The sequence below is a fragment of the Leuresthes tenuis genome, unplaced genomic scaffold (genome assembly GCF_036924035.1).
Source record: "Leuresthes tenuis unplaced genomic scaffold, fLeuTen1.0.hap1 SCAF_7, whole genome shotgun sequence".
NCBI lineage: Eukaryota > Metazoa > Chordata > Actinopteri > Atheriniformes > Atherinopsidae > Leuresthes > Leuresthes tenuis.
The window spans coordinates 3,189,743-3,212,947 of record NW_027325361.1 but is presented as its reverse complement, the minus strand read 5'-3'; the positions used below and the strand labels follow the sequence as shown (position 1 = coordinate 3,212,947).

The 23,205-nt window shown below is 45.0% G+C and overlaps 4 protein-coding genes across 4 annotated transcripts in view; 2 read left to right on the top strand and 2 right to left on the bottom strand.

The window, feature by feature from the left end:
* Positions 1-23,205, top strand: part of pycr3 (pyrroline-5-carboxylate reductase 3) — a 404,375-nt gene that overhangs the window by 25,671 nt on the left and 355,499 nt on the right. The gene's annotated exons all lie outside the window — the stretch shown is intronic.
* The window catches only part of LOC140311520 (GDP-L-fucose synthase-like), a 344,973-nt gene that overhangs the window by 40,010 nt on the left and 281,758 nt on the right, over positions 1-23,205 (top strand). The window lies entirely within an intron of this gene.
* LOC140311513 (E3 ubiquitin-protein ligase TRIM65-like) lies at positions 2-5,760 on the bottom strand. Its single transcript, XM_072388901.1, has 9 exons — positions 5,396-5,760; positions 5,217-5,312; positions 3,656-3,889; positions 3,218-3,377; positions 3,093-3,134; positions 1,881-1,940; positions 1,121-1,359; positions 744-1,039; positions 2-510 (listed from the first exon to the last, which is right to left on the bottom strand). Exons 1-9 carry the CDS (start codon positions 5,756-5,758, stop codon positions 507-509), a joined length of 1,494 nt encoding a protein of 497 aa, XP_072245002.1. The 5' UTR covers positions 5,759-5,760; the 3' UTR covers positions 2-506.
* Positions 17,455-23,205, bottom strand: part of nos1apa (nitric oxide synthase 1 (neuronal) adaptor protein a) — a 166,905-nt gene continuing 161,154 nt past the window's right edge. Inside the window, exons 11-13 of the mRNA XM_072388897.1 lie at positions 22,569-22,765; positions 22,350-22,474; positions 17,455-20,219 (exon numbers count right to left, since the gene is read on the bottom strand). Coding sequence (XP_072244998.1) covers positions 19,604-20,219; positions 22,350-22,474; positions 22,569-22,765 — 938 coding nt within the window. The 3' untranslated portion in view covers positions 17,455-19,603. The remainder of the gene's footprint in view (positions 20,220-22,349; positions 22,475-22,568; positions 22,766-23,205) is intronic.

Sequence of the window (23,205 nt, the reverse complement as noted above, 5' to 3'; positions counted from 1 at the left end):
AAACTTTAATTTCTACTGTGAATAATCCAGATTTGATCATTTCAACAGGTTCGAATGTGCGAAAGAATGTGAAATTATGAATATAAAGGTCACATTGATCAGGAATATGAAGCATCCCTCGGGTAGAATCTGTTTTTTCTGGCACATCAAAGAAGTTTTGAATTAAAAACTGATAATATACGATACATCAGTACTTTAAGTGCCATGAAAACCAAATAATTCAACTTTAAGGCTCAACTCTGGTCACAAACTCCGCCCCCAGCTGTGTCAGAGCATCAGGATGCATTCAGGTGCACTTTGTAAACTCGAATCTATCCTCAAAATAGTGACAAAGGTGAATTATATACAAGTTTAGTCTTTTTGGTCCCTCACTAGAGCATTTGAGGGTTAATATCTGTAGAAATTAAAGGTGATTATTTAATTTGTTGGACATCTTTGGGAAAGGCTTAAAAGAGCAATTATAGATTTGAGTGTACCATGTGCCCCTGAAAGCACCATCAAGAATTCTAAGTAACAGAATAAATATGCACATTTGTAATATGTGTACCCGTAATAACAATAAAACTGCGTAGCATCTAGATCAGGGATGTCCACATCCGGATCTCTTCCAAAGTTAAGTTCTGCTCATAATGAATCTGATCTGAATCAGGCGTGTTGAAGCAGGGAAACATCTGAAACCTGCAGGACAGCGGCCCTGGAGGACCGGACGTGGACATCCCTGATCTGAATGCTTCCATGTTCAGTTCAGGGTACATAAGGTGATGGCAGACATGGCTCCCAGCCACACTGCGGGGTGGAGAGGCTGCTTGAATTCAGCCTCCACCCTGTGCAGGAGGTGGGCCTCTGTGGGCGTCACCGTGTAGAAACAGAGCAGACCTGCATCGTGGTCCAGGAACACCCCGATCCTGCGGGGCACAGCGCCACGGGGAACCTCCACCGGCTGCTTCTTGTTGCCATGGCAGACGGCGAAGGAGGACAAGCTGCACTGAAGACTCCATGAGCGAGAGTTGTGTCCCAGCCTGCTCTCATCAGATGATCCCTGAGGTCCAAGAATAAATCGATTTAATATCACCAACCACAGTCTTAGCATCTATACCCCTGTAAATACATGTTTGAGTACCTTTCTGCCAATACTCTCATAGCTGAGCCCTAGCGCCACCTGCTGGCCTTCCCACTCTGCCTCCCAGTAGCTGCGGCCCTGGAGGGCCTCGCGGCACAGCACCTGACCCCAGGTGTCAAATCTGTCAGGGTGGTCTGGGTAATCCTGAATTCCTCCAGTTCTACTGACCACACGGTTCCCTTCAGTCAGAGAAAGCTCTTTGTGAGCGGTGAACGGGTCCAAAGAAAGCGGGAAGAAATCTGTAAACGGACCGACAAACACCTTGATTTGTGTGTAGCTGACAGAGATCACGATGGTATGGTCCAGGGACCCCCACATCCGGCCCCGAGGGCCGCTGTCACCTGATCCAGATCAATGCAGTGGACTGGATAGTGAAATGATGAATGTAAAGGTCACATTGGTCAGGGATATGAAGCATCCTCAGGTAGAATCAGGTTTTTCTGGCACATCAAAGAAGTTTTAAATTAAAAACTCATAATAAACTGATGATATATCCAGTGGACTGGATACCTTTCATATGGGTGATCTAGGTTCAAATCCCCCGCATGAAAGGTACTACAACCTCCAGTAGGGGTCCCAAGGCAAGACCACCTTTCCCTCTCTGCCTATCTGTAAGTCGCTTTGGATAAAAGCGTCTCCTAAATGCATAAACAATGCATCATCAGCAGGCTTGTGCAGAATCTTTCAATGCATTTCATCTGAATCAGGTGTGTTGAAGCATGGCAGCCCTCAGTCATGATGAGACTGACATAAAACTCACACTGCAGGAGATCATTTCTGTTGTCCAAAGCAGAAACAGATGCAGAACCACAGGCCTCGACTGTAAAAGGTGAAGAAAAGAAAGAAGAAAGAAGAAAAATCGTAAATAAAAGTATTAATATACACCTTCATCCATCCATATGAACATAGATGCATACATACATGTGTTTACACACACCTACAGATGTATTCTTGCATATATTGTCCCTTAACATCCACAAATGCGGCTCAATCATGCAAAGAAGAAGCCATATGAGCATCCAAGCTACCTACATTTATTAGGCAACACTTTTATGCATATTTTTTCAACTCAAAGCTGTATAAAGTTGAATGCTAAGTGGATTTAATAATGATGGAGGGTGTAGCTGAAGGAAACCAACAGCAGCTTCTTTTCCTCACTCTGAAAGACTGGGCACTCTTACAGTAAGGGAGGCTGAGACCCGACCACCCCTCAACACCAAAGCTGAAACTTTACCTTCAGGTTTTAGCTTTATTAACACTTTGGATTGTCTGAGAGCGCCGTGGCTCTTCGATAACAAACTGAATCCTCATAAATGTGCTCCTCTGAATGTCGATTCTGCTGTTTGTTGCTGAGTTTTTGAGATTACAAAAAGGAGATGAGACAGAGCCTTCCATATTAGCCCAACCTATTATCTTTCCTCCACTCTGCTGCGTTTCATTAATATTTCACACACCGAGTCCTCAAAGTAGCTCCAAAAACAAGGTCAACGGCACCCTTTTCATTTGTCTCACTCACTGCCACTTAGTGGATGGATTTCCACTTAATTCTGGGTCCTGTATCATTTTTAGATGAGTTCATTTCAATGAAGCGGCAACAGGAAGGATGTTAACGGCAGATCCTGCTACAGGAGGCATGCTGCTGTTGCTCATAGCAACCAAAAGTAATTAGCTTACGGCTGCTTCTCATGAGCAAACCTGACAACTTTTACTTTCTTAATTTCTTTGAAAGTTTGAGATATAGAAGCAGAACCAACAGTCACTTCTTTGTCACTGGGTTTCAAATAGTTTTGAGCCATAACTACCCGATGAAAACTCCAAGATTAGTACATTTCATCACCGTTATATGTAGTTTAAAGCTGAAAAAAGACAAACTTTAGCTTAAACCAGGCTACCTTGAGGCCTTGTGAAATCTTCTGTCTGTTTATTTAAGCTGGTGATGTACCACACTGTACTTATTGAATAAAATCCTCACCTTTTCTGGCTGTTTTCATCTGCAGGAGGTTTACACTTTTCACTGTGAAAACAGGAAGTTGAATCAAGTTATTAATTCTACGACGACTGGTTGGTTCAAACGGAAACTAAATGGAGAAAACAGACCTGCGGAGGTGAGACTGGGGAATTCAGTTTGATACAGGCTCTGCAGCTGTTCCTTCAGCTCTGAGACGGCCTTCCTCACCGGCCCAAAGGACAGATGTGGACTGATCGTCAGAGAGCTTCCTGACTCTGCAGCGAGCGGGCAACGAACTGCCTGACACATCTGCATCAGAGGAGAGAGCAGCACGCCATGTACACCTTTAAATAGCTTCTAATAAGGGTGATAAGCATAATATTAGGAATACTGTCATCTTTTACAGGTCCTTAGCTCCTATTCTGAGTTCAGTTCAACTGCCAAAGAGAAAGGGGCAAAAAACGAGGAATTGACCTGATAGCGACATATTTTCTGAGGTTTTCTACCGATAATACGGGGATAGTGTTGACGATATGTTTGCTTTTGGCCGTGATAATATGGTGACAGCCTGACATCCTCCTCCTCACCTGTGAGATCAGGTTCTGGTCCTGGGTGTTGGAGAGTCTCTCCAGCTCGGCGTCCCTCCTGCGCAGCTCAGCGATCTGCCGCTGCAGGCTCTGCAGGTGGTTGTCGGCTCGAGCTATTTCAGCCTTCTCCTGAGCCCTGATGAGCTCCTTCATCTCAGTGCGACGGCGCTCCAGGAAGTCGAGCAGCTGTGAGAAGATCCGACTGCTGTCCTTCACCGCTGCTTTGGCCAGACCCTGAGGAAAGCACCACATGCTCATCCTGTCTGACGGCACAGTGCTGCATCATGCAGGGTGTTCACATGAAGTGATGCCTAATCCAACAACAAGGATTTATTGTGAGAATGCTGGAAAGAATTCAACAATTTTGGTCTCAAAACGTTCAGCTCTTTCAGGAGATTCCAGCTGTGACTTTTGGTGTTTCTAACTTTTATACTTTTTAAAATATTTAACATTTTATTCAAATTTTATGCAATTTCAACTGTTTCTCCTCTTTTCAACCAAACTACTTCTGAAAACTTACACCGATTTCAACTATTTTGGTCTCAAAATGTTCAGCTCTTTTAGGAGATTCCAGCTTTGACTTTTGGTGTTTCTAACTTTTATACTTTTTAAAATATTTAACATTTTATTCAAATTTTATGCAATTTCAACTGTTTCTCCTCTTTTCAACCAAACTACTTCTGCAAACTTTCACCGATTTCAACTATTTTGGTCTCAAAACGTTTAGCTCTTTCAGGAGATTCCAGCTGTGACATTTGGTGTTTCTAACTTTTATACTTTTTAAAATATTTAACATTTTATTCAAATTTTATGCAATTTCAACTGTTTCTCCTCTTTTCAACCAAACTACTTCTGAAAACTTTCACCGATTTCAACTATTTTGGTCTCAAAACGTTCGGCTCTTTCAGGAGATTCCAGCTTTGACTTTTGGTGTTTCTAACTTTTATACTTTTTAAAATATTTAACATTTTATTCAAATTTATGCAATTTCAACTGTTTCTCCTCTTTTCAACCTAACTACTTCAGCAAACTTTCACCGATTTCAACTATTTTGGTCTCAAAACGTTCAGCTCTTTCAGGAGATTCCAGCTTTGACTTTTGGTGTTTCTAACTTTTATACTTTTTAAATTATTTAACATTTTATGCAAATTTCACATATCAACTCTTTCACCTCTTTTCAACTACTTCTACATACTTTCAGCTAGAGATACCATTCAAACTTTAAACGGATCCCAAGACATTCAGCTATTACCAAATTGGCTTTTTCAAATATTAAGCCAATTTTTAAATATTACAGTTTCAAAAACATGAAAATACATTTTTGTCTGGCCTTTCATCAAATCTTCTGCTTTTCTAATAGGTTTAAATCATTCCACTATTGTTATTTCAACTTAAAATTACTTCAACCAAGACTTCAGCAACTTGTTTTTAAGCTTTTTTAGCCTTGTCAGCTTCCCCTGTTGTTTAAATTAAAAGCTTTAAAGTGTTTCACAGCTTTTTACGAAGCTGCAGAACCAGTTTCAGGAAGTATATTTGCAACATTTAAATGTGAAATCCTCACAGAGAAGGACCGCAGACTGTGTTTCAGATGCTGAAGCTCCGCCTCCCTCTCTTTAATTTGCTCTTCAAGGTGTCGACGTGTTTCCCCCAAAAGCCTCTGAAAAAACCAGCATCATGTGGATCAGAACCGTGTGTCAACAAAACTGCCACAATTCTAAAAATCAGTCATGATTTACTCACCTGCCCATCATTCCTCTCAGGTCGCACCGAGGACACGTCAAACGTGGCGTGCTCAAAGCCAAAACCCTCCGCAGCGCCCAGGACCTCATAAAACGGAGGAGCAGAGGGGCCCTCATTCAGCGTCGCAGTGCCCAGTTTCTGCAGCATCTCCACCAGCAGATTGTTCCTTCCCAGTTTGGGTCTGGGGTGGAAGGTGGCTCTGCACTGCGGGCAGCTGAAGGCCGTCTGGCGGTCCCAGTAGTCGGTGAGGCAGCTCACGCAGAAGCTGTGGCCACACGGGATGGTGACCGGATCCCTGAACAGCTCCAGACAGATGGAGCAGCTGAAATGGGAGTTGTCTTCAGTGAGCGGGGCCTGAGCCATCGTAGCTGGGGGGGGAACATATTCAGAAAGTTACGAATTAAACTGGATTCTCATATCAGTGACATCATACAATCCAACAGTGCAGCTCAGGTCAATACTTAAGACAGCGTGTGAAACGCTGCATAACTGGCAACCAGAGGGTAACACCTCATTTATCTTTCTCTTGACTGATATTCCAGGATTATACACTGTTCTTATCAAATGTCCCAGCATTTTCTTTCTCTTAATCATTGAAGAAGCACAAACACGATCAGGAATAAAAGCGTAGCATCATCTTTTTTTCTTTCCCTTGTCCTGTTCAGCTTTATGGCAGCAGAATTGTAGTCTGAATACCATTGATGCCAAACAGATTTGCTTTGCCAAGGGAAGTTTTATAAATGTAAAGCTCCCCTTGATGCCCATTTATCTATTTCTGTTGACATTATATAACATGTAATAGAACTGAACCGGACCGGGGGACAAGGAAAGAAGAAGAGGAAAGAAGAGGAAACAGAACAAAAATAGAAACAAAAGCCAGACAACCAGCTGCTACACCTGTAAAAAACAAAACAGGCAACAATCCATGGTCTCTGAGGGGAATCCAGCCTTAGCGCCACCAGGAGCACCTGAAAGCAGACAAGCAGAGAAAAAACAAACACACAAACAAACAAAAACAAGCACAAGAAGCAGCAATCGCATACAACACAGCTGTGGATATAGATGACCTGAAACCACAGGATGATACATCAACTGCTTAGCGAGCTACTGGGCTAATGAATGTGTGTGTGTGTGTGTGTGTGTGTGTGTGTGTGTGTGTGTGTGAGAACATGCAACAGTAGCATCATCTTTAACCCAGCGTCTTCCATTCGCTCTTTCTGTCCACTGAGTTTATTACAGAACTGAACCAAGGCTGTGAGCACAGCGCTCAGTTTGTAAAGTCCGATTCTCGGTGATCATCAGTGTGTCGCAGTCTTATCTCCTGAACCTGACCCGACCTCAGACCACAGGCAGATGGAAGAGAAATATGAAGGAAGGTAATCTGAATACTAAAACATGGTTCTTTAAGATGGATTTCTATGCCGTGGACGTTTGGTGCCTGCGGTCCAAAACTCAGAAACTCAAACTGAACTTCTCTGGACAACAGCCCAGGTTTCCCTGAGTTGCATCCTTCCACGGAGGCAGACTGGGCGGATTTGGTGGAGTCATAATAGGTTCAACCTGTCCCAGATGTGGCTGTGCATGGTGCACAGCATGAGAAAATCAAAGCTCTGCTCACTGAGACACAGAGAAGAAGATGCAGAAGTCAAAGGCTCTCACCAGCTGAGAGGAAGAGGAGCGCGTCTGGAACCAGGAGGGAAATGACTGGCTGGGATACCAACAAATCAGCCATTAATGACGCTGAAATCCCTTCAGTCTCAGAGAAAAGTGCCAGCAGCTTGAGGGATTCTATCACCACCTTCAGAGATTAACAAAGTGAAACACTTATAACACTGACAGACTCAGAGATTCACCTTTTTTAAGGCTCGTCACCGAGAGGCGGAACAACCGTGAACACGTCGAACAGCAGCTGGAAATGAGCCTCCTTCGAAGGTTTTGACTCCTGCTGCTCTGCCGCGATACTTAATGAGCTTAAACTCAATGTTTCAGAAGTCTTAGACTGAAACGAGCTCGCAGTTCACAAACCCGAAGTCTCAGCTTTCAGGGCGAGGAACAGGAAACGGGGATGAAGGCAAAGAGGGGAAGAGAGGAGTTGGACCGCCTCTTGCTGGTGAAACACAGAATCACAGCAGACTTTTAAATGATTGCATGTCGCATATTATCAGGAGAAAGGCAGTAATCTCTGCGGATGTGACAGGAAACACAGCATCCAATGCTCATATGACCGCTTTTACTCTTAACTGTTGCTTTGCGTCCCCGCAGTTTACTGAAGGCATCTGTGGCGCACAAAGTTCAGTCCAGACTTTGTAAATGACCTTGTAAATCCGGGGATTTTTTGCTTAAAACTAAACGATGAGACTCACCTCATATATATTCGCTTATTTTCCAAATGTTCAGGATGGAGGGCCACTCCATTGGTGGTGTAATGACACCATCTGTCCACTAGAGGAAACTCTTCATCCTTCTCTGACTTCTTTGCTGTTTTCTGGTCCTACAGAAGAGGGCCTTCACTGAGATACATGAACTAAAGATGAATTTAATACTCTGAGCCCATGTCTGTGACACTCTTTATATCAGACACCTTAAAGAACTGGCATATACAAATAAAGGATGACAAACCTGTGCAGCTTCATATGCCACCTTGGTCATTTTCGGTAAGTTTATTTTAGTTTGTGACCTATGTCACTATGGGTCTTTATAGGTTGATATTTAACCAAACTGGGAGAAGAAAAGGGAAAATAAACCAGACAGAACCAAGAGGATACAAATTTGGTTGTTCGCAGGCTAATATTTTAATTAAATGGCGACAGCTGACGCGAACAGCAACATCACAGTCAGCACAGACCATAAAATAAAGCTAGAAAAGAGAAAAACTAGACCCGAAGTCCAGTGTTTTCTGATTGGCCATCTTTACCAGCCTTAGCATCTATTCTGTCACTGTTTCAGATTGAATTCACAGTAACTGGGGAGGATCTGCAGAAGGGAAAGTGGACGCTGAATCAGTATATGTGGGATGAGTTTTACCACGACAAATACCTGTCAGTGTTGTCACAGATGCAGGTGTGGAGGTGGCATATAGCACAAGACGTTGTGAAAGAGTATTTCCATGCTTTGCTCTCTGAGGAGAAGTTGCAGGATAAGAACCACGAGGCGTTGTCCTGTTGTTGTGCGTCAGTGGGCTCAGACAGCAAGTCAACAATCAGCTGTCCGAGAATGTCCGAGAATGTCAGGAATGTCAGCGTATGTCTGTCTCCCTTGTTTTATTGGTGAGTTACACACTGTAAGACCTGGTTAACAGGCTTTTTTTTGGGGCCTTAGTTGCCAATAGTTCTTCATATTGGTCTGAGAGCACTTTTGGATCTTTAGCACTACAGATTACAAAGTGTGTGCAGCCTTTATGCATTTAGTCGACTTAAGGTTCCACATCCTTGACTTTCTCTGAAAATATACCAAAAACAAAACTTCCCTTCTTCCCACCAGTGGGAGCTTAAGTCTGAATAAGATAAAGAGGTAAAACTGCAGCAGAAGCAGAGAGACAGGCTAATATAGCCTGTCTAACTATCCATCTGTCCCTCCACTGGAGCTCTGTTTTAGAGGGCATTCTTTGACAACCTCCTCCCATAAAGGAGGCCCTGTCTGGCCTTTGAAAGGCTGCAATGGCACCCTGACGACAGATGACTGGATGGATGAATGGAGGAGGTGAAGCAGATATTCTCATATTCTGTTCTTTTGTCAGTCAAGAGTAAAAAGAAAGTCTGACAGGACCAAACAGTCGGGCTGTAAGAGACAGGAGCGATTATTGTCCGACGTCATCATCCCTGAGGGAGGCAGGCAGAGGAGAGATGGAAATGAGAAGCAGATTAAAGGAAACGTCACCTGGATCTGAGCAAATTAAAACACGAATTTCTCCTTCTTCTTCTCTGAAACAGAAGGTGGAAACACGCGGTGCCTCGGAGGAACAACTGGAATCGTGGCCTCGCTGTCAGAGTCGATTATTTTCAGAACAACAAGAGGCGCTCTGTCTCTACAAAACATTTTGTCCACTGACAGTCTGAGGAAGCTTCGCCAGATAACAGATAAAGAATCGATAGGGCCGAAGGCATTCATCCCATCACAAATTCTCCAGATAGTTCTTTACAGCTGGAGTTTCCAACTGTCTGTCTGACAGATGTTATGGCAAAATGTTGTGGTAATTTTACATCTTTCGCCACAGTTTTGTCATTGTTTCTCTCGGTTGGATCATTTCCCACCTCTTTATGGTCAGCGAGGCCATAAAGACGATTTATTCCAGGTCAGAACCGCAAGATTAAGCATCTCGCTAGACTCCAAGTTATCAGTTTGTAACCAAAAAAACAGCAGTTCAGACCAATCAGTGGTCAACGACTGAGACTCCTGCTGACCGGCTTCATTTGCAGCTATTAAAGGGGAACTCCGGTATTTTTAAACCTTATTTCTGGCATGAAATACGTTCATCTGCTCACCGAGAACAGTTTGGTGAAAGTCGGCGTCCTTCGGAAGATATTTAGATAACTGGAGATCCATATAACGGAGTGAACGGGGCTTAGAGGATGCAGCCTCTAAATAAGGCATTATCTGTCTTTATTTCACCAATACTTTAAGAAGAATGAATGAATGAACGTGTGCTATAGCTCTGTTAGCTCATAGCTGCTGTTATGTGGCTACTTGCAGCTATAGGAGAGCTAATGGAGGGATTTCTACACAGGCACTCTACTGGGACCACTTCATCCACACGCCCCCCTGCAGCACAGTTTATTCACTCCGTGCTCTGTGACAGTCGGCTAACTTCACACAGAGTTTGCTGCTGATAGTTTTGTGCAACATGGCAGGATATTTATCAGATTTTGACGACTTTGAGTAAGATGGACGTTCTTACCGGAGTAAATAAACTGTGCTGCAGGGGGGGGGGGCGTCGATGACATCATCCCAGTAGACGAGTGTGTAGAAAGCCTCTATAAGCCCTCCGATAGCCGCCAATAACAACAACACAGCAGCTATGAGCTAACAGAGCTATAGCACACGTTCATTCATTCATTCATTCGTCTTAAAGTGTTGTAGATGAATGTATTTCATGTCAGAAATAAGGTCCAGGTTTAAAAATACCGGAGTTCCCCTTTAATGCATCTGATTGTTTAAATGCACTCGTGTTAAATGTTGGTGAAGTGGTCGTCCCTTCCTTGGTGGACTTCTGGGAAATCAACCATCTGTTTAATCAGCTACCTTTTGAATCTCTGATCATTTAGTGTCTCATCGTATTCAGTTTAGATGCTCATGTTTGCAGCTCATTGAAGGCATTTTGTCCCTATTTTTGTTTAACATTTTGGTCATTATTTTTGAATGTTATAGATCCGGTCGTGCTTAAAAGTGTTCTTGGCTAAAACTCCGAACACTACATTACTTCAGATGCACTGCGTTTCAGTGTGTATGGCGCAGAATACGTGCTCTGTGTAACAAATAAGCAGCGAATGACATCCTAAAGAGCTTTGTAGACCTTAGCCAAGGCATAAAAAGATGCAAAAGGTGCTATGTAATCATGGGTTATTCATCACTTGGTGTTTTCCCATCTCATTTGCCTCTTTCCTGTCATCTTACATCTATTTAGTAAAAAACGTTCAGGTAAAATGATGAGACCAGGGGCTCCCTGACACTCTCCCTGGGCTTGTACCCAGCAGAGCTGTCCAACAATCAGCCCGAGGTTCAACTTTATGACTTCATGAAGAATTAATTTCCTAGTAAATTTGGTCCAAATAGGAAGAGTCTATATGGTCTCTGTTGACTTGAAAAACACACGAACACTTAACTTATTAAACCTGAAAGCAGAAAACGATGCTGGGTTTGACTTTTCGCATTTATTTAAACTTTTATTCCAGCTGCTTATCCATTTATCGATAATCTGTCCACAAGGAACGCCCCGCAGATCTTTGGTGCCGTGTTGCGTGTCATTACTGTGGGCGACAGGCAGAAGCAGGTAATTAGATTGAGCTTTTCTTTGTGGTTGAAGCTGCTGTTGGGTCAACAGAGTTGTCTCTTTCTCATCCTCACACACAAACACAGGGCTGTAATCTCTCCCCGTGCAGATCAATAAACCCGATAATAACTCCATCCTGCCGGTTGGCAGTGAGTAATGTGTCGGCAGACATGCGGTTTCTCCTCAGGGTTCAGAGAGCTGGCCGCATGAGAAAGACAGATGATAAATCATTTGTGGGTCTTTGTGTGCGTATATCTTATTCTCGTTGATGACACTCCAGAAAAATGTGTTCTCTCATTAGTTAGAGCCCTGGTCGCCAGGTACTGTATGTATTTTATGCATTTGTGCAGGTTCCTTGAAGACTTTTCACGGTTATAACATTGAATCAATGTTTCAGTGTTTGGGTTTGTAGGTGGATGAGTTGAAGCGGTGTTTGTGATGAAAGGCACACGAACAGATGACTTTTTTAAACAGAAGAAGAAAAATGATTGGCATCAGGGTTAAAGTGCGTTAGCTCCATCGGCTCAATCAGACATACAGCTGAATCCAACGAAGGGCTGCAGTGAACAGTTTCGTGTTTGTTAACAGCAGCTGGATCCAACTGATGCGCAGAAACTCAGACTTTACATCAAAGCTGGACTGAGAAACCGTGCGGTCACAAGGGTCCCTATTGTTGAAAAACTAAACTGCCCTCTCAGGAGCCAAAACTCGTTCAAAAGTGCCCCCTCGGGAGCCAAAACGTGTGCTAAAGTGCCCTCTTGGGAGCCAAAACGCGTGCTAAACTGCCCTCAAGTGCCCTCTTGGGAGCCAAAACGCGTGCTAAACTGCCCTCAAGTGCTCCCTTGGGAGCCAAAATGCATGCTAAACTGTCCTCTCGGGAGCCAAAACACATGCTAAAGTGCCCCCATGGGAGCCAAAACTCGTGATAAACTGCTCCCTTGGGAGCCAAAACGCATGCTAGACTGCCCTCTTGGGAGCCAAAATGCATGCTAAACTGCCCTCTTGGGAGCCAAAACTCGTTCAAAAGTGCCCTCAATTGCTCCCTTGGGAGCCAAAACGCGTGCTAAACTGCCCTCTCGGGAGCCAAAACTCGTTCAAAAGTGCCCTCAATTGCTCCCTTAGGAGCCCAAATGCATGCTACACTGCCCTCTTGGGAGCCAAAATGCGTGCTACACTGCCCTCTCGGGAGCCAAAACACATGCTAAAGTGCCCTCTTAGGAGCCAAAACTTGTTCAAAAGTGCCCTCAAGTGCTCCCTTGGGAGCCAAAATACGTGCTAAACTGCCCTCAAGTGCTCCCTTGGGAGCCAAAATGCATGCTAAACTGTCCTCTCGGGAGCCAAAACACATGCTAAAGTGCCCCCATGGGAGCCAAAACTCGTGATAAACTGCCCTCTTGGGAGCCAAAATGCGTGCTAAACTGCCCTCTTGGGAGCCAAAACTCGTTCAAAAGTGCCCTCAATTGCTCCCTTGGGAGCCAAAACGCGTGCTAAACTGCCCTCTCGGGAGCCAAAACTCGTTCAAAAGTGCCCTCAATTGCTCCCTTAGGAGCCCAAATGCATGCTACACTGCCCTCTTGGGAGCCAAAATGCGTGCTACACTGCCCTCTCGGGAGCCAAAACACATGCTAAAGTGCCCTCTTAGGAGCCAAAACGCGTGCTAAACTGCCCTCAAGTGCTCCCTTGGGAGCCAAAATACGTGCTAAACTGCCCTCAAGTGCTCCCTTGGGAGCCAAAATGCATGCTAAACTGTCCTCTCGGGAGCCAAAACACATGCTAAAGTGCCCCCATGGGAGCCAAAACTCGTGATAAACTGCCCTCTTGGGAGCCAAAATGCGTGCTAAACTGCCCTCTTGGGAGCCAAAACTCGTTCAAAAGTGCCCTCAATTGCTCCCTTGGGAGCCAAAACGCGTGCTAAACTGCCCTCTCGGGAGCCAAAACTCGTTCAAAAGTGCCCTCAATTGCTCCCTTAGGAGCCCAAATGCATGCTACACTGCCCTCTTGGGAGCCAAAATGCGTGCTACACTGCCCTCTCGGGAGCCAAAACACATGCTAAAGTGCCCTCTTAGGAGCCAAAACTCGTTCAAAAGTGCCCTCAATTGCTCCCTTAGGAGCCCAAATGCGTGCTACACTGCCCTCTTGGGAGCCAAAATGCATGCTAAACTGCCCTCTCGGGAGCCAAAACACATGCTAAAGTGCCCCCATGGGAGCCAAAACTTGTGATAAACTGCCCTCTCGGGAGCCAAAACGCGTGCTAAACTGTCCTCTCGGGAGCCAAAACGCGTGCTAAAGTGCCCTCTTGGGAGCCAAAACTCGTTCAAAAGTGCCCTCAATTGCTCCCTTAGGAGCCCAAATGCGTGCTACACTGCCCTCTTGGGAGCCAAAATGCGTGCTACACTGCCCTCTCGGGAGCCAAAACACATGCTAAAGTGCCCTCTTAGGAGCCAAAACTTGTTCAAAAGTGCCCTCAATTGCTCCCTTGGGAGCCCAAATGCGTGCTACACTGCCCTCTCGGGAGCCAAAACACATGCTAAAGTGCCCCCATGGGAGCCAAAACTTGTGATAAACTGCCCTCTCGGGAGCCAAAACGCGTGCTAAACTGTCCTCTCGGGAGCCAAAACGCGTGCTAAACTGCCCTCAAGTGCTCCCTTGGGAGCCAAAACGCATGCTAAAGTGCCCTCTCGGGAGCCAAAACGCGTGCTAAAGTGCCCTCTTGGGAGCCAAAACGCGTGCTAAAGTGCCCTCTTGGGAGCCAAAACTCGTTCAAAAGTGCCCTCAATTGCTCCCTTAGGAGCCCAAATGCGTGCTACACTGCCCTCTCGGGAGCCAAAACGTGTGCTAAACTGTCCTCTCGGGAGCCAAAACGTGTGCTAAACTGTCCTCTCGGGAGCCAAAACGCGTGCTAAACTGCCCTCTCGGGAGCCAAAACGTGTGCTAAACTGCCCTCTCGGGAGCCAAAATGCGTGCTAAACTGCCCTTTTTCCCCCCCTTTCTGCCCCTGCCCTTCAAAAAGTCTGAGCACGCCACTGCTGAGAAAGCTAATCTTTATTGACACGAGGTAAGAAGGTCATCTTTAACTTCTTCCAGCTAGAACAATGTCTCACTGTAGCTCTCTTTTCCCTCACGTGCAGCAGCTCAAAAGTCACAGACGACTCGAGAATGTCTTTTCAAAGGAGGAAACGTCTGTGATCATCACACTGCTGTCACCATCCTTTCATCAGAGTGACATCCTCCTCCTCCTCTGGTGAATCAAAGTGCTCCATGTCAGCGAGGAGACTTTTTCTGATTGCTGTTCTAATGTTCTATTCTCACAACCCTCTGTCTCTCTGAGTCATATAGAAAATGTGACAATGACTTTGTTTTGATGCCATCCTGCACTCTCACTTGCTCTGAGTCCAAGTCCATATCTACTCCTCATATATTACATTAGAATGATATATATTAGCATTATAATTAGTTTACTTTGAGAAATTGGTGAAAATAAAAGTATTTTGGCACAATACCGGCCTATTGATAAGTAGAGCTTGCAATCAGGTGCATATTTAAATTAATCCTGACAAGATCCACTTTCTTTCTCCTGGTTCCATCTTCATCTGTTCCTTTTTCCACTAGTTTTAAGCCGAACAAAACAAAAACTAACCAGGCAGAAATGGGTAGGAGTTATGGGTCATTCCTTACATAACGGCGCATTAAAGGACCCATGAAACAACTATCACAGAGCTTTTTGTCTGTATATTTGCAGGTTTCTTGTAAAAACAGAAGCTAAACAGGTTGCCCATCCAGTCAGAAAGGCCTGGTCTGCTCTGATTGGTGGGCTCCAGGGGTCTGATCATGATCCACCAACCACTGCATCAACACATCAGGCAGATGATATCGTCACATTTATTGTGAGCAGCACAGTTTCTGGTTATGAACTCTTCCTGCATACATGTTTGTTGAAGTGGGATTATGTGCATTAATCTTCTAACTATTCGTTTATTTAAGAAAACATCAGGTAACAGACTTTCAGCAGCTCTTTGAATGAACTTCTGCAGAAAAAGGAAACTCAAGATGGGAATTTACTGTGTTTACGGACGAACTTTGCTGATTTTATACAAGCTCAGCTGACTTGTTATGATCAGTCAGACTGAGTCTGGTGGAATAATCTTAATCTGCCGTCTCTTTCAGCAAAGGAAACATTGGATTATTCTTTATGAAAGGATTCTTTGTATTTGCACCACTCAAAGCATGACTTTGTTATTCTTATTTGGTCGTACTCACCGGATTTAATTAATATGTGAGGACAGCAGCCCGGCACATTTCCCTTTTAGTGTTTTCTGTCCTTTTTTAAATCCCACACCTGGATAATGATGTTATCATGCGAATATCATACAAGCCTCCATGAATAAATGTGATCAGAACGCATTGGTTGTAATATCTAATACACTCTTTCGTAGAATATTTGTTTTAATATTGCAAACATCTCTGCTTTGTGTAAAAAAAGTGGTCGGATTCTTGTTTTTCTGAAATTCTCCTTCAGTCTTTCCTTCAATACAAAGCTTTTTCTTTTTAAATGTCAAGGACAACAGCAGAGGTAGTAGAAGGGAAGCTTTTTCACCATTTGACTGGATCCCAGACGGGCTTTTTCAAAGAGGAACGACACCAAGACTTTAGCAGCGAAGCCGTCGACGGGTTTGAATCTGCTTAAAAACCTCAGCAGGTAGCAACAAACATCTAATAATTCCAACATGTATGGAGCGCATTAGTGAGACCAGCATTTAAGGCCGAAGATTTAAGATCTGAATCCTCATTTTTGCTTAAAAACTGAACAGATTTCCTGAAATGTGGATAATTTGCAACGACCAGCAGCACCTCCTGTTAATGCTGTGGTGCGAAGGAGCTCTTCTTTGAACAAATTAGACAAGAAACTAGGGCTGCAACTAACGACTATTTTAATATTCGACAAGTCACCGATTATTTAAACGATTAATCGACTAATCGGATAATTTTTTTTAAAATTTAACATGGAATTGTTTTAATTATGTGGCAAATGATAATAAACACAAGAAAGATGGGTACTTCAATGAAAAATGCACCTTTTATTCAACTTTGCTGCTGATTCATACAAAAAGTAAATAAAAATTAATTATTATATTATATTATATAGAAAACGGTTCCTGGTGGCTCTCTTCTTCGGACTGCATGCATTTAATTTAAAAATATTTGTCAGGCGTAACGTTAAAGCTCTCTTTTAAAGCGAAAAAACGCTTATAAAATGTACGTATTGGCTTGAATGTTACTTGAATCTTACCAGGAGTCAGACTCCACTGCCACGTGCTTTCTCTTTAAATGTTCGTGCATCACAGAGGTGCTGACGTCATACTTAAGGTCTGCTTTACAAACCTTACAAATAATCTTTTTATTCGCCGTATCCAGGCTAAAATGCTCCCAAACTTTAGAAGTTTTGGTAGGAGTTGCTAACGTGTCGGACGCCGCCATTTCTGTGTATGTGCGACTCTTTGCAGAGATAGTAAATAAATGAGATGCCTCACTCTGTTGGAAAAACACCTCCTGCGACTATTTTCGATTTTTGTCGACGAATCGTTGCAGCCCAACAAGAAACTAATATTAAGACATGAAACAAACCGCTATGAACAGCTATTAAACACTTGATATTCATTATCATTGGAGTTCTTTGTAGAGAATCGATACAGGCCTCATTTTTTAATTATTAAACAGTGACTGAGTGGCTGATTGGCTGTCTGCAGCACTGACGTGGAAGCCGGTAAATAACCTGCCTCATCCTGCAGTCTTCTCACTCCTTCATCTCTTCCCTCTTCGTGTTCCTGACGGGCTTCAGCGCATCTCAGCAGAGCCACAAACGCCCAGAGGAAGAGCAGGATTTCCATGAATTAGGACAAACAGATTAATTAAACATCAGAAGAGCTTCCGCTCCTGAATCTCTGAGACTCCATTCAGACACAAGAACCCATCCATGTTGGAAACTGTCGGGGACTTGGGCACAAAAAACTGATGAAAGAGGTCAACTTGGAAGCTTTTTAAACAGGGAAAACGACAAAGTCAAATGAGACAAAAGCAGTGTTTGAGTCTATTCTTTATAAGATGACAGTTACTGCAGGAAACGATTACTTCCTCACTTTAAAAAAAGGAAAAGCAGTAAAATAAAAGGCAAAATCATTGTTTCATTAGATAGAATTCACTTCATTTGTCTATGATTAATAAAAACTCTGTCTTCATGTGCAGCTCTGAGCTTCCTTCATTCATAACTGCTGAATCTATATGGAGCAGCTTCACAAAGACATAAAAACAGGAAGGGAAATCTTTCTTTTTCACTTGCAGCTAAATAACACACAACTACATTCTGTGACTGAATATATCAAAATAAATCACTTTCCTTCATTTGTTACAGCGAGAAACATTTTGCATACTCGGCAGAAAAAGAGCCACACGGTATTTAAAAAAGAAAATGTACACAGCTGTGCCTTCATCGAGCAAAAAATCAACTTTAGTGGTTCTCAGAAGTATATTTTTATCAATAATGATTAGGCTAAACAGAGAGGAAACAACACATTTCTGCTTATCTGAGCGTTTCTACAGATGTCAGAGGATTAATGCGTGTAAAGTTGAGTCAGAGCAGGTCCACTGAACCACCTGAACACATAAATAGGGTCAATCATTTTGGTTATTCATCAGGAGAATAAAACAATCATGGAAACTGCTGCATGCTGAGTTTGAGGCTGATTTCTGCGCTTCCTGACTTATTTTCTCAGTTTCAGACCTGCTACGTCCAAAGTTATCCTGAAGGACCTGAAGGTGTTTGCATCACGGAGCTTCCTGGAGTGAATCCAGGTTTCTAAGAGCAGGAAACGATGTTTGCACGTCTAAAACGTAACCAGGACACGAGTTAGGCAACGAGAATATGTCTCCTGCCTCTGCTTCTTGTCCTTAAAGGTCAGTGGGACACATTTTTCAGAGCATAAAAAGCTAAATGCTGACTGCTGGAACACCTGCAGCTCCATGTGTGCTCAGCTCGCGCTCCGGCAGCAGGCTGCGGTCAGTCAGACATGCCTCCAAGTCCGAGACGGACCGAGACAAAGCTTCCTTTGTCTGCTGAAGGCCGGCTCTCGTTCTGCTGAATATGACCCACAGCTCAGAGTCCGTCTCAGGGAGCTTTTTGGTTACTTTTAAATTCTTAACAGACTCAGAAAGATCCCGATGCCACAGAGCTGAAAGTAACCATAGCAACAGATGCAGAGGAAGGTTTCCCATCGGCTCTGCGTCGGTCCGTCTCTCTCAGGTGAGTCGGAACAACCAAAAGCTTTCAAACTGCTGATAAAACCTCAGAAAATGCTTCCACTTTGGTTTTCATCTTTTCATTAGCAGACAAAGACGAAGTGAAGGAGATGAACTCTCTCCTGTGTGTCCCTCAGTCGGACCGAGCCGCTAACTTCTGTCTTTGGTCTGTCACTTTAAGACCGGCTCAAATAAAACCTCTTCCTGCTGACGGCTCATCTTCTCGTCTATCTTTAGCTCAAAAAAGCACTTTCCCCCCATCTTTCTTCATCTTCAGCACGTCCTCGTCCCTTCAGACTTTCTCTTCCTGCTTCTTCCTGGTTCTGAAACCCTTCAACACCGAGCTGAACGGAAATCATTTTGCTCTTTAACATATATTAGTTGCAGTTTCTGCAGTTTGTGTGATTGATAACCAGCGGGTCAGGAAACATCCGTTTAAAGTGAATCAGGAATAAAATCTTCAACCCATTAAAAGGATATTTCAGGAGTAATTACATTCATTTCATATAGTCTGGTTGTCATTGCATTTGTATAGCAGACACCTTTAAGAGGAAAAGCTTAAGAAATACAGTGAATAAATCTCTTTTTTTTTACATTTTCTGTTGAAAGCGGTAAAACATTTTATTTCTTTGTCGACTTATTCATCATCTGACGCCAGTCTTCTCTGCTTTCATCCGTAAAGCGGCTGCTGGAGGGTCTGACTGACCTCAGATCAGCCTTGTTTGCTGACTTCTGAACGTGTTCGGGTCCAAAAGGCTGAGAGAAATAACTGAAAGGCCACAGATGGGGCTCTGTTGCCTGGAAGAACGTGTTCCCTTTTCATAAAATAAGGCCTGCAGCGGGTGGTTAGATGTGTAAAAGATGGCAGTCTCCACCTCTCCTCCAACAGGTGTTTATTGGCTGGATATCAGCTGAGTTCAGCCAGCTGTGCGTCACTCAAAGGAGAGCAGGTCCGGATGAGGCTCTGCGTCCTCAGCGCTGGCTCCGGTGCCTTTACTGTAGGGGGCGCCGTTCCCCAGGAGGACGTCTTCGCCCAGGCTGATGCGGCAGGGAGTTTTACCCGAGCGGGGGGTGGAGGCCAGCCGGGACTCCGGCCCAGGCGCCTTCTGCCAGACATCACAGGGTTTGGCTCTGGACTCCAGAGGAGGATCTTTGTTGATGAGGTCTGGCACAGACAGCTGAAGCTGATGCTCCTCCTTACCTCCTTCGGTGCTCCCTTCTTTCGCTTCCTCCTCTCCTCCATCAACCCTGCAGCTGGTGCCCTCCGTCTCAGAGTCAGCTGCATCTCTGTCCTCCGCCGGGCCAGATGTGGTCGCCGCCGACTTCTCTTCCTCCTCCTCGTCGCTCTTCGTCTCCTCCTTAGCGATCAGAGGCGTCTTTTCAGGGGAGGGGGGGACGGAGGGAGTGTCTGCGGCGTCCGGAGAGGAGACCACAGGGTCCGAAGAGATCATCATGTCCTGGGTTGTCTTCAGGGCACGAGGGAGGCGCTTCTTCCCTGACGGCGGCGGCGGGTCCAGCCGGGGGAACGAGTCAAACGAAGAGATGTGACTGGGAGAGAGGAGAGGGACAGTAATTAGCTGCCAGGAAAAAAGAGCCTCAGTTTATTCACACAGGACCCCACGACACGGCAGCAACTCAAACAGTCGTCTCACCTTTAGGAAGCAGCCTTAAAAGCATCCTTTCACCTCCCGCCAACACGTGAAGCTCAGATTTAAACAGAACAGAGAGACTATTCTCTGCAGGTCTTAATTCACGGCGTGGCACGGCTGCCTGAGGTGCAGTTTGCTGGGGTCAGCGCCAGTGAGATTTTCAATCATGATAACAACGACAGTACCAACAAAAACGGGCTTTTAACCACAGCAGTGAACACAGCGAAGCCCCTGAGCGCAGCCCGCAGACTCCGGCTGAGTCACGGCTCTCTGAGAGTAAAAAGACGGACCTCAAAGTGACCTTCTGCTTTAACTTGTTGTGGGGAAGGAGCAGAACCCAGAGCAGAACCCAGAGCAGAACCCAGAGCAGAACCCAGAGCTTACTGGATCTAAACCGTACGTTAGCCGCTAACACAGCGGTTCAGGTGTTAGCGGTTCAGGTGTTAGCGGTTCAGGTGTTAGCGGTTCAGGTGTTAGCGGTTCAGGTGTTAGCGGTTCAGGTGTTAGCTGTTCAGGTGTTAGCGGTTCAGGTGTTAGCTGTTTCAGGTGTTAGCGGTTCAGGTGTTAGCGGTTCAGGTGTTAGCGGTTCAGGTGTTAGCTGTTCAGGTGTTAGCGGTTCAGGTGTTAGCGGTTCAGGTGTTAGCGGTTCAGGTGTTAGCGGTTCAGGTGTTAGCGGTTCAGGTGTTAGCGGTTCAGGTGTTAGCTGTTCAGGTGTTAGCGGTTCAGGTGTTAGCGGTTCAGGTGTTAGCGGTTCAGGTGTTAGCGGTTCAGGTGTTAGCTGTTTCAGGTGTTAGCGGTTCAGGTGTTAGCTGTTCAGGTGTTAGCGGTTCAGGTGTTAGCTGTTCAGGTGTTAGCGGTTCAGGTGTTAGCGGTTCAGGTGTTAGCTGTTCAGGTGTTAGCGGTTCAGGTGTTAGCGGTTCAGGTGTTAGCTGTTCAGGTGTTAGCGGTTCAGGTGTTAGCGGTTCAGGTGTTAGCGGTTCAGGTGTTAGCGGTTCAGGTGTTAGCGGTTCAGGTGTTAGCGGTTCAGGTGTTAGCCGTTCAGGTGTTAGCGGTTCAGGTGTTAGCGGTTCAGGTGCTAGCTGCGGTGCATCTGCTTCCCTGAGGAGCAGATATGTGTCATTCTGCTGGGAGTAATCCATAAACGAGTCCTATGGCTGCAAACACAATCCCAGTGGGCTGATGTTTGAGTTCCTAATTCTGCTTTATGTTAAAACTCTGTGAGCTCGTCCAAACGCTGCGCTGACATTCATTATTCATCCGAACACGTCTGGCTGGCTGGAAGCCACCGCCGCTTTCTGGAAAAGAGCAGCGGTGTGTCTGAGCACCTTCTATCTAAATTACAGCGACTTTAAAGCTTTCATTCTGCCTCAGTGCTGCTGAGAAATGAACCAAATCCAGCAGCAAACCGACTTCTGCCTTCTGGTGTAAACACGTTGACTGATGGAAGAATCCAGACTTCTTTTACTTCTGGTCATTATTCATTTTGATGGATTCTCTTCTACGTGTTAAAGTAAGACGAAAGGCACCCTGAAAGTGTTTCGAGGTAAGTTATATGGCAGCGAACATCATGCACAGCCTGTGCACCTTCCTTTGTCAGAGAGCAGCTAAATGGCTCATCTCAGGCTTGCATGTGTCACTCAGTGCTTGTGCAAAGGCTCGGGACATCATCATCATCATCATCACCTCCTCTCGGTTCAACACTTGGAGGCAAACGTGATCCGAGTTGCTGAAGAATTACTTTTGCTTGATCAAATCCCTAAAAACTACCTTCAGTGTGACAAACGTGTGAAGAAGAAACTTCAGACTCATTCCGTTTCAGGCTTCTCCCGCGGACCTTTGAGCTATGATGACTAATTCAGGGGAAAAAATGGTGAATTATTCAGCCTGTCTGAGCCAGAGCCTCACGCACAGCGTCGACACCTTCCCTGTTCATTAGGAGAGTAACGTTTCTTATTTCTCTCACTTTCATTCTTTCAGAGGCTCTGGACAGCCATACCTGGAGCTCATTGGTTTAAACGTGTGTGTGCACCTGTTGGCGGTCGTCTGGCCCAGCTGGTCCATGCAGCTCCACACAGCGCCGACGTTCTTGTTGACCTCAGTGACTCCGATGTCCCCGAGGTGGCTGGACTCTTTCCTTCTCAGTAAGTCGTTGACCTGAGAGAAAAGATGCAGAGGGATGGAAAGAAAGTTATGTATTTCTGAGGCCCTGCGGAGCTAAATGCCCAGCATCCACTTCTGTTGCACCAACCTTTGCCCCGACTGCCTTTCCCAGGTTAATTGCATTTTTCAGCCTTTGCTGTCCTCCAGAGGACGGCGAGTCGATGCTGACGGACCCCGGGTTGGAAATAGCAGAAGCTGTGGAGCGTCGGGCGGAGTGCTGACCTGGTCTGGAGGCCTGAGAACTCTGCTGCTGGGCAATGGAGTTCTCAAACATACTTTGATCAACTGTAGACAAGAAACAGACGAAAAGAGAGAGATGAGCACGGCTCAAATAAAGAGTTTGCTTTTAAACAGTTAAAAACATGCTACAAAGCTGCAGACCTTTCAAACATAAGAACAGACACGGGAGGATGCACAGAGCTCCATCCTTCTATAAAAACTAAAGTTTACTCTGGTGCAGTGAGCTCAGGCTAGTTAGCTTGAACTTCCTCCTCCACCAAGGAGCAAAAAGGTTGGTCTCTGCAGCTTTGCTCAAAACAGACCGATGTTGCATCATCACAGCACGACTCAACACAACATCGGGGCTTTAGGTGGTAAAGCTCCATGGCAACGCTGTTTGGAACGATCACAGAATGATACACAAAGCCAAACTTAAGGATACTGCAATGACACATGCAGGAAAATGGCAGCAACAGCAATGACAATGCAGCAAAGGGTTGGAAGTG

Excerpts from the sequence above, each read along its gene's own strand:
- LOC140311513 (XM_072388901.1), bottom strand. The coding sequence starts at position 5,758 with ATGGCTCAGGCCCCGCTCACTGAAGACAACTCCCATTTCAGCTGCTCC. Across the intron at positions 5,313-5,395 it reads CTGAGAGGAATGATGGGCAG|AGGCTTTTGGGGGAAACACG; the intron begins GTGAGTAAATCA and ends TGGTTTTTTCAG. Across the intron at positions 3,378-3,655 it reads ACCAGAACCTGATCTCACAG|ATGTGTCAGGCAGTTCGTTG; the intron begins GTGAGGAGGAGG and ends CCTCTGATGCAG.